The following is a 10,890-nucleotide window of genomic DNA, read 5'->3' as shown; positions in this document are numbered from 1 at the left end:
ACCCAGGTTTGCATCACCTGGGCAGGGAGGTTACTCCCCTGGGCCATAGTTTGCTTGGTGAGAAAGGAGAGGGAAGGGAAGGCACCTACTGAAGCCTGACCTGGTTTCTAGCAAGGATCCACCCTCAGACAGTCAGTCAAGCAGTCAGCTCAAGATTTAGGCCACCCAGGATTTGTACGGGGCGTTGCCCTGTTACCCAGAACAACACACTGGCAAGGAGCATAGATCCTGGATCGAACACACGCATCCCTGCACACTCATACCATTCACACACACTCACACATGCAGTTTTTCACTCATAAACAATCACATGCATACTTCGGGTAGAGTTTGGAGCTCTTGATCCCTCTCCTTCCACTGCTTTATCTGTGCTGTCCACTCCCCTAACCCCCAGTCCAAAGAAATCCAGGAGAATTGAAGACATATTTGGAAACACACACACACACCCACACACCCACACACACACACACACACACGATCCAACCCTGCCCCCAAATGGTGATATCAGTCCCTAAATCCCAGACTCTGAGAAATCTAAGTAGAAGTATGTGCAATATGGAGCCAGGGCTTGCCTTGCTGTGTCAGGTCTTGGATATGTATCCTTCCACACGGTTCTAATCTGAGTACTGTTTATTAAGAACCCAGTTACTTCTTGAGCTGAATTTGGCTATAGGAGGAATGGGGTGTGTGTGTGTGTGTGTGTGTGGTGTGTAGAAGTGAACTGGAATGTCCAGCTGGCAGGAGAGGTGAGAGGCTGTGTTGAATTGCACCTGTTGTCTTAAGGTCAAGGTTGAGGTCAAAGAGAGGCCAAAGCTAGATTCTATTCCAGGTCCCCAAAGGCAAGACAACTCAGCCTTTTCTCCCTCCCTTTGGTGGCTCTGGGTTCCATAGGCCTCTGTACTTCTGCCAGTTGCTGCTGGCAGTAGAAGGAACAGGGCGGATAGACTAGAAGCTTCTGGAGCCAAAGAAGAGTCCTGCCTCTTCATTCTTCTGTATCCTTCCCTCCAATTGTAGAAGAAAGATCCCAAAGTTACCTCTTTGTCAGGGAAAAAAAAAGTGGGGGCCTATTAGAAGCACTGCAGAGTAAGGAGGCAGCAGAGGTAACCCCCCTCCTTTACTTTCTCCCTCCCAGCCTCCGCTTTCATACCTCACTCAGACTGCAAAACAACCCAAGTCCTTGCCAAGAGTTAGGCTGACTGAATTTCAGTGCTCCCTGCCTCTGCTTCCTCTTCCCTCTCCCTGGCTGCAAACGCAGGGAGAGTCTTGACCCCTGGCCCTTTCCCCATAGGGAAAAAGACCAACAAGCAGAACAGGGGGTGGACAGGATCATGAGCAATGAACAGAGCTCTGGGCCTCAGGGAGGGTCCAGGACAAGCAAGGGGAGTGTGCTGGTGTTGTTGGTAGAACTGGTGGAGTACTAGAGCTCATGCCAAGGGCCCTGATTTTGAATCTAGCCCTGGCCCTGGCTGTGAGGAAGAGGCAGGGAGAACGCAGAGGGCATGCAATACTGGACATGGCAGCTCATCTCCTAGCATTCCCTCCAGAGCCAGGCAGGAGGGGGAGGGGAGAAGGCTGAGGTCAGAACCAAATTTTCCTGAAAAGCCTCTTTCCGTGTTTGTCCTAGCCCCTCCCAGGCCCTCCCACGCTCTGCCACAGCTTCCCAGCTCTAGGCTGGAGGACCAGGGCAGGCCAGGGAAGAGCTCACTGTCTGCTCTCTCCCACATTTCCTGGGGTCGAGGGGGGTGGGGTGGATAAGGCTGAAACCCAGGGTATTCAAAGGAATCCATTTTAGACAGCACATCTCCTGGGAGTCAGAGGGTCAGTGGTCAAGCCAGCTATTCAGTCACCTCCTCTCAACCTCATGGTCCACTCGGTTCGCTGGTTTCCTCACTACCCAGTTCCCTCCTTCCTTAGTGTCCACACTCCCTTTCTCTACCTCTCTGGTTACTGTCATGTTTCCAGGGACCTCTCAGTGCTGCCCCAGGAGCTGTCTGTGAACAAGTGGGGAAGGGCTTCCTGTGCAGAAAAAAAAAAAAAAAAAAAAAAACCCTCCCTAGAAACCCTGGGACAGGAAGGAACTAGTGGGAAGCAGCAGGTGGCTCAGGCTCCCTTGGCTGCTTGAAGAGGCCCCATCTCTCCCCACAGTCCAAATCCTCAAGCGGGAGGGGACCCATTTTCACCAGTGGGGCAATTGCTGCTCTGAAGGGAGATGCTGGCCATCTCTAACCCCTCTGGGCAGTGTTTCCCTTGCAGGTCTGCCCGTCTCCCTGCTATTTAGGGTAGGCAGAGGGAACTAGAAATGAATGTCTGACCTTGGGCCACTCACTTCTAAGCTTCATTTTCTTCTTACCAAGGAAAAGATGCTAAGGAAAGGGGAAGGAGTTAAGATGGTCTTTGGGTTCCCTTCTGTGGGATCTACATGCTGCATTCAAGCACCAGGTGTTGGGGGTGGGAATGGGTCACTCTGCCCCCAGACCCCTGCCTCACGTTTTGCCCCATTACTTTAGGACCTCAAAGCACTTTCACCATAAAGTTCCCCTCCCTGGTCTTTTTTATTTCCCAGACAAAGGGAAGTGACTCACCCCAAAGTCACCTCGAATGAATGGGGTGGTGTCATACAAGCAAACAGGGAGTCCCTAGGGATAACCTCACAGCCATAGCAACTCCTTTTCCTAAAGATGTTCTCCCTCAGGAGAGTGGAGGGAAAAGGGGTCACATTTCCTTTTGGTCTCAGGACTTGGTTCTGCAGCAGAAATTCAGCTTAAGTTCCTGACTCTGGGAATATCTCCCTTCCCTACTTGTCATCTCTCCCTGTGTCACCAGTAACCTCAAGGCGCAGTCCTGCAATCACGTGAAGCCCTCACGTTTGCAAGGTTTGCAGAAAGAGCCTGTTAGTTTTGATCTGCCAGGGAGCAGCCAAGCTTGCCAGTCCCTCCCCAGGAATTCACATGCCTCTGCCATACAAGCTTTCCAAACACGCCACCCTGACTTTTCAGTGTACCCCACCCCATTCGGCTCTTAGCTCCTCCCGCGTCCCAGCAGCCGCTTTTTGCAAGGCAGAAAGGGGGAAATAGACGCAGTCCGCCCCCTTTGCCAGTGGACTACAAATCCCGACAGGCTTGGCGTTACGCAGGCGCACGGAGCTCAACGTGCCTGCTGCTGGAAAAGTGTGTCACTGGGGCACGAGGCGCTCCCTGGGATCACATGGTACCTGCTCCAGTGCCGCGTGCGGCCCGGGAACCCTGGGTTGCTGGCGCCTGCGCAGAGCCCTCTGTCCCAGGGAAAAAGGCTGGGGCAAAAGGCGGCTGAGATTGGCAGAGTGAAATATTGCTGCCGAGGGAACGTAGCAGGGCACACGTCTCGCTTCTTTGCGCCTGGGTGCCCCGTTTCTCCCCATCACCTACTTACTTCCTGACTGCAACCTCTCTCCCTCTGGGACTTTGGCACCGGGAGCTCCAGATTCGCTACCCTGCAGCGCTGTGAAGCCGTCAGGCAGTGGCACCCCGTGCACTGCAGAGACCCGACTCTCCTAGCTACCTTCCAGCCAGAACTACAGCAGGCTGATTCCCCCTCCCCCACACTCTGCTCTTCCCATGCAAAGCAGACCTCCGTTGCCTCTGCGTCCTACCCTTCTGCAGGGCTGCAGTCCGGCCACCCCGAGACCTTGCTGCAGCGTGCCTCGGATCCTGCTTGTGATCCGCGGGGTCCATTCCCCGCCCTCAGTCAGTGCCCAGGGGGTGACAGCGGCAATTGCAACCTCCAGCCTGTGTCAAGGTCCGGTTTGAATGACCGCTCTCGGCCAGTGAAGACATGACGACCCTGGACTCCAACAATAACACAGGTACTGAGATTCCTTTACCGTCATCATCCTTTGTAGTTGTCTCCTCACTTTCATATATGCCTTAGAACAGGAGGAACTTTGTAAGGCACTGGGGACTCCCTCGGCCCAGGGATTTGCTAGCATAATGGGGACCATAGGCTGGGATTTCCTGAGCGAGTTGTTCCTCCTGGGAAAGAGCCCGGAGGCGCCCCACCACCTCTCAGAGTCCCAAAGCTCCTTTTAGCCTGAAGGACTCGGATCCCGGGCAGGAGGAAAAGGAGAGCGGGTACGTGTGGTAAGATGCACAGTTTTGAGGGACTGGGAGCCTTGGAGCAGTGCCCCAAACGCCCCTATCTCCCCTCCCCCCTCGCCTGCAGCTGTGGCATGCCTGGCCTTCTCAGAAAGGGGACCCCCTCCTCCCTCTCTTCCTCTTCCCCTAGTTCCTGCAAGCTCAAGGGAACCTGAGAAGCAGTGGGGCGATAGGGGCTCAGGGCAGGAGGGGCTGAGGGAATGGGTCGGATCTCACTGGGGAATCCTCAGTGACAATAGGGAGCGGCCCTGAAGGAGCCAGCAGAGTAGTTGGTGCTCTGCCCCGGGGAGGACACCCACAACGCCCGGGAGGCCGGGAGGGCTCACATGGCTGCGGAGTCCGGCCCACGTGCTGCGTTTGTTTTCATTCAGCAGAAGCCGTGGCCGCCACCCCATTGGTCGTTGCCTTCCGGCCCCGTTACATAATGAGCTCCGCCCCCCGGTCGCCCCGGCAACGCGTGTTCCCTTCCCTCCTTCCCTCAGTTGCCCCGGACCGGCTGGCGTTTGGGGCCCAGCCCAGGACCCGGAGGCCCGGGAGGGGCGGGACGGGGGCGGGGCCGCCGCTCCCGATTGACGGGAAGCGGAGAGGGCGGGGCCTCGGGTTCCGGGGTTCCTCGTTGGGGAGCCACGTGCAGGAGGCACACGTGGAGTGGGGACGTGAGGCCGGCTGAGGGCTCGGCTCCCGCCCCGCCCCTCCAAGATCTGGGTGAAGCCGGGCTGACTCACCGCCCCCGCCTGCCTCTTTTCCTGTCCGCCTGCCTGGGGCCCCCCCTTCTCCCCATCATCGAAGCAGAGTAAGATGGAGACATCCCTGACCTCTCGTGGCCTCATGTTTACACTCCTCAATGGTACCTCCTGTCTAACTGCCCTTCGGCTCTTTCCTTTCCTCTCACTTTAATGCCTTTAGACTCGGTGTTACCATGGTCCAAATTCCTTCTGTTCCTGGAGCATCTCTTTCCTTAGTTCCGCAAACACTGTCTCACTCCCCATCCCTACCAAGCAAGCAGCAGTTGTCATGAAGGACTTTCCCAGAATCATAACTGAAGGTCTCCTTCACCTTTTTTCCCCCCCTTCCTCACAGAAAGGAAAACTGACACCCAGAGAGTGGAGTTAATTTCCTCTAGGTCACAAATCAAGTTGGTTGTGATAGATCCAGATCTAGACTAGACCCTTTTGGGCATGCCCCTCACTTCCAGGTAGGATTATATTTGGATGAAGGTCTTATTCCCCTTTGGGGGGATGGGTGAACTAGGTCAAGTTCATTTACCACTCAATAATATCCCATCCCCCTCCATCTCTGATGGGATATTCAGTTCCAACCCTGAAACTGTAGGAGCTGATCTATTGTGCAACTACTTTTACTGGGAGCTAGGTTCACCCTGACCAACCTTGAGCTATTTTAGGGTTGCCCTGCCCAGCTCAGTGTGTGTCAGTGGGTGAGCAAGACATGTGCTCTGGATACACGGTGACATGGCTTGTGTTGGCTCACACGTGTCCTAGGATCCTCCCTTCTCCCACCCGCCTGTGGCAGGCCAGGCTAGGTGCTTGGCAAAGGTGTGGCAGGCAGGTCACCTTTTCTCCTAATACCACGGGAACACAGCCACCTGGTTGGGCCAAAGTTCCTGAATGGCCAGAGAGCCAAGGTCGTTGTCACCAGGCTGAGAGATCTAGAAGGGGATTTCCAAAGCCCTATGCTGGGCAATTTGTTTTTCATGTCCACCTCCTGCAATGTGCACTGCTAAGTCTTTCCTGGACTCAGAGGGAGAGTCCACTCTGACTCTTGCTCTTGGAGCCCAGGGCAACCAGCCTGGGCATGTTCAGTACCCTCAGTATCTTCAGAGAATATGTCTTCCAGTTTTGGGGGAATGTGACTGGTTACTCTTGTTAAGACCTCTACTCTCCTCAGTGTTGGCTAGCTGGCCTTCCATAGTCTCATCCCTGGAATGCATCAGCCACGGTTTTTTTTTTTGGCGGGGGGAGGGGAAACTGGGCATGCTGAATGGGTCTCAGTGGCTCATCCATCCTCAGGTCTGCCACTGACCACTAGGTCATCAGCTGCAGTCCATAGTCCCAAGGACAGCATTCAGGGCAGAGGGGGAACATACGTGAGATGCCTGCAGAGGTCCCGCCTCTAGGCACCTCTAGGCACCTCACACCCAAGGCAGAAGCTGAATGTACCCTGCAAAGGGTCTTAGGGTATTGGTTGGCCATGTTATGTCTGATATGTGTTGGGGAATTGCTCACTGCAGCTCTTCCTGGGACTCCCAAGATTAAAGGTTCCACATGGTTAAGTTCTGAGCATCCAGCAGTATTTGGAGGAGGGAGGTGGGGGGATGAGCAAAGTGGTACCCTGGGACCAAAGATATGTGATGGCTGACATCCCTTCCCTTGTGTTCTCCTGCCAGGTGGTGTCATCACCTACATTGGCTCCAGCAGCTCCTCCCCAAGCCGCACCAGCCCTGAGTCTCTCTACAGCGACAGCTCCAATGGCAGCTTCCAGTCCCTGACTCAAGGCTGCCCTGCCTACTTCCCACCATCACCCACTGGCTCCCTCACTCAGGACCCAGCTCGCTCCTTTGGGAGCATTCCACCCAGCTTGAGTGATGATGGCTCCCCTTCTTCATCTTCCTCATCATCATCCTCCTCCTTCTATAATGGGAGCCCCCCAGGGGGTCTGCAAGTGGCCCTGGAAGATAGTAGCCGAGTGTCCCCCAGCAAGAGCACCAGCAACATCACCAGTGCGTAAATTTCCAGCTGATGTGGGGAAAGGCGGACAGGCCTAGGTTGGGACGTGGTGTTCACATGATACAGTTATTCCCAGGGCCTTCCCTGGCCTCAGGGATTTCTCCTAGAGTTGCACCAACTGCTGTCCAGCCCAGAAAACCTCCACGTCTCTGGCCATTCAGATGGCCCTCCTGCTCACCCGCTGCCTCTTTCTCCCCACAGAGCTGAATGGCATGGTGCTACTGTGTAAAGTGTGTGGGGATGTTGCCTCAGGCTTCCACTATGGCGTGCATGCCTGTGAGGGCTGCAAGGTGAGGCAGGATGGGGGTAAGGGCAGAGGCATGTGACCTCATCCTTCCGGACACATAGGCCTGGCCTGGATGGAGTGGCTCACTAGCTGCCCCTGTCCTTCCAGGGCTTTTTCCGTCGGAGCATCCAGCAGAATATCCAGTACAAGAGGTGTCTGAAAAATGAAAATTGTTCCATTGTCCGCATCAACCGGAACCGCTGCCAGCAGTGTCGCTTCAAGAAGTGTCTCTCCGTGGGCATGTCTCGAGATGGTAAGGCAGCACCATTGCCCCACAATGTCCCCTCCCTTCCTTCCACCCAAAGTTTCTGAGTTAATCCCTCCCTTTAAAAAGTCCCAATGGAGACCCGTCACACTGTGAGTCTCCTTTGCACAGGGGACACCCATCTTTCATCCTCTTGGATAAACGCGCTTCTTTCCTGTTAGTTCCTCTGGCCACCTCCTAAGTAATCCCTACTTGGAAAACCCCTCTCAGTGGGCGTGGCTGTGGTTCTGGTTTTGATGTGAAACCCCAAGCGTTCAGGGCCTTGCCCTTTCAGGAGGAAGGAAGGAAGAGAAGCATGTGAGTGTGTGTGAGAACTTCCTGACGCTGCTCTCATCCTGTCACAGCTGTGCGTTTTGGGCGCATCCCCAAACGAGAGAAGCAGCGGATGCTTGCCGAGATGCAGAGCGCCATGAACCTGGCCAACAACCAAATGAGCAGCCAGTGTCCATTGGAAACCTCACCCACCCAGCATCCAGCCCCAGGCCCCATGGGCCCCTCACCACCTCCCGCTCCGGCCCCCTCACCCTTGGTGGGCTTCTCCCAATTCCCACAACAGCTGACGCCTCCCCGATCCCCAAGTCCTGAGCCCACAGTGGAGGATGTGATATCCCAGGTGGCTCGGGCCCACCGAGAAATCTTCACGTATGCCCATGACAAGCTGGGCACCTCACCTGGCAACTTCAATGCCAACCACGCATCGGGCAGCCCTCCAGCCACCACCCCACACTGCTGGGAAGGTCAGGGCTGCCCTCCTGTCCCCAATGACAACAATGTCATGGCTGCCCAACGTCATAATGAAGCCCTGAATGGTTTACGCCAGGCTTCCTCCTACCCTCCTGCCTGGACCCCTGGCCCTGCCCACCACAGCTGCCAGCAGCCCAACAGCAATGGGCACCGTCTATGCCCCACCCATGTGTACACAGCCCCAGAAGGCGAAGCACCTGCCAACAGTCCACGGCAGGGCAACTCCAAGAACGTTTTGCTGGTGAGGGCACTGGGGGTGAAGTGGGCAGGGGGCCTGGGAGACTGGATTTAGCATAAGGCAGCTGGGTGTGCCTGTATGCTAATGCAGGAATATCCTCTTGTCAGGGGAGGATGCTCAGCCCTGCCGTAAGGGCTCTGTCGGCGAATCCCTGATCTCCACCTGGCACCTGATTGCTACTTTACCTAAAAGACTCATCCTCAGGGCCACAGTCCCTAACCCAGGCAGAAGCTGGGGTCCAGCCCTGCTGGGGGAACCCATCTGAACCAACCTAGCTGATATTCCCCTCCCCAAATCCATTCCTTCTCCAGGCATGTCCCATGAACATGTACCCACATGGACGCAGTGGGAGAACCGTGCAAGAGATCTGGGAGGATTTCTCCATGAGCTTCACACCTGCTGTGCGGGAGGTGGTAGAGTTTGCCAAGCACATCCCCGGCTTTCGCGATCTTTCTCAACATGACCAGGTCACCTTGCTTAAGGCTGGCACCTTTGAGGTGAGTGACCCGTTGTGATCCCGGGGAAGGATCCAGCGTTGGGTATCTGCGATAGGCAGGGGTTCTGCAAGGCTTTGGAACCCCCAGTATCTTTGTCCTGATTCTGACTGCTGAGGGAGGGGACAGGATTCCTCTCCATCCTGCCTTGGTATGGCTGGGTCTTGTCTTCTCAGCTGGGGTTGAATAACATTCCAATACCTTAAAATAACATCTTAGGGCACATTGCTACCCCCACTCCAGGCATGAGCAACTCACCTTGGTGAGCTTTTGTGACCTTTCCCAAGGTCACGGGTAGTGACAAAGTTAAGACTCAGATTCAGGCCTGTTGGATTCCAAAGCCAGGGTGATGTTCTCCATCCTTCCATTTCTCTCCCACTCCTACCCACTTACCCATTCAGAAATCACCCCCACTCTTTACTGAGAAAAATCTAAGGCAGCACCAGTAAACCCCCTGGAAAACTTGAGGGGCAATTTAGCAAGTGCTCCCCCACCCCACCCCCAAGGATGACCATCTCTGCCCCCCACTCCCCCCGCCAGGTGTTGATGGTGCGCTTTGCATCGCTGTTCAACGTGAAGGACCAGACAGTGATGTTCTTGAGCCGCACCACCTATAGCCTGCAGGAACTCGGAGCCATGGGCATGGGGGACCTGCTCAATGCCATGTTTGACTTCAGCGAGAAGCTCAACTCCCTGGCGCTTACCGAGGAGGAGCTGGGCCTCTTCACCGCGGTGGTGCTTGTTTCTGCAGGTAGGTCAAGCTCTCGCCTGAGCCTGACCCCGGGGGAGGAGGCGGACGCAGTTCAATTCAACACACCTTTTATGGAGTACCTACTCTATGCCAGGCCCTGCACCGGGCACTGGGGATACAGACATGATTCAGACACAGTCTAGCTGGGGAGACAGACTCATGCCCGACTAATTATAAAACAGTGAGATAAGTGTCACAGTAGAAGCATGAACCAAGGGCTTTGGAAGCACAGACAACTATTTCTGCCTGGGGGAGCTGGGAAAGGAGGTGACACTTGAGTGGGGCCTCACAGGACAAATAAGATATTGCCAGGCAGAGAGGGGGAAGGGCATCCCAGGCAGCGGGAACTACAGAGCAAAGAGCAAGGGAGCCTGGACGTGTGTGGCCTGTTCGGGGAAGGAGAATGGCCTTGTGGGATGGGAGGTGACCAGCCCTGTGGAGACCATGCTCCTGGCTCTTTCCACCGCTTCCTGCTCTCGGGGCAGAGGTCTGGGGGAAGCAGTCACGCTCCCCTCCTCCTCCTTCCCCGTGGGCCCTCCAAGGGGCTTCAGGGAGAGGCTGCTCCAGCAGCAGCACCGACAGCAGCCGTGTTCTCCTCCTCCTCCTCCTCCTGGCGGACTTCCTGGCAGACCTCCTCATAGACCTCCTCCGGTTCCTCCTCAGAGGAGCTCAGGGAGCCTGCCTCACTGCTGTCGTCTTCCCCACAGACCGCTCGGGCATGGAGAACTCCGCTTCGGTGGAGCAGCTCCAGGAGACGCTGCTGCGGGCTCTTCGGGCTCTGGTGCTGAAGAACCGGCCCTCGGAGACTTCCCGCTTCACCAAGCTGCTGCTCAAGCTGCCGGACCTGCGGACCCTGAACAACATGCATTCCGAGAAGCTGCTGTCCTTCCGGGTGGACGCCCAGTGACCCGCCCGGCCGGCCTTCTGCCGCTGCCCCCTTGTACAGAATCGAACTCTGCACTTCTCTCTCCTTTACGAGACGAAAAGGAAAAGCAAACCAGAATCTTATTTATATTGTTATAAAATATTCCAAGATGAGCCTCCGGCCCCCCGAGCCTTCTTGTAAATAACTGCCTCCCTCCCCCATCACTGACCCTCCCATCCTCCCCTATTTAAATCACTCTCCCCCCTCCCTCATTCGCTAGCCCCCTGATTTGTTCTATTCCTGTCTCAAATCCAATAGTTCACAGCTGAGCTGGCTTCTGTGGTGTGTGCTCGTTTTGGGGGTGGGGTGGGGT

At 55.7% G+C, this 10,890-nt stretch overlaps 1 protein-coding gene across 1 annotated transcript; it reads left to right on the top strand.

Annotated features, from left to right (window-relative positions):
* Positions 1-3,257: 3,257 nt before the first annotated feature.
* Positions 3,258-10,846, top strand: NR1D1 (nuclear receptor subfamily 1 group D member 1). The gene is made up of 8 exons (XM_041724608.1): positions 3,258-3,841; positions 6,535-6,867; positions 7,076-7,164; positions 7,269-7,413; positions 7,770-8,410; positions 8,719-8,904; positions 9,442-9,652; positions 10,360-10,846. Exons 1-8 carry the CDS (start codon positions 3,811-3,813, stop codon positions 10,557-10,559), a joined length of 1,836 nt encoding a protein of 611 aa, XP_041580542.1. The 5' UTR covers positions 3,258-3,810; the 3' UTR covers positions 10,560-10,846.
* The last annotated feature ends 44 nt before the right edge of the window (positions 10,847-10,890 follow it).

Source organism: Vulpes lagopus, chromosome 12 (genome assembly GCF_018345385.1).
Source record: "Vulpes lagopus strain Blue_001 chromosome 12, ASM1834538v1, whole genome shotgun sequence".
In the NCBI taxonomy this organism is placed as follows: domain Eukaryota; kingdom Metazoa; phylum Chordata; class Mammalia; order Carnivora; family Canidae; genus Vulpes; species Vulpes lagopus.
The sequence above is the reverse complement of the archived record's forward strand: the minus strand, read 5'-3'. Positions and strand labels throughout refer to the sequence as shown.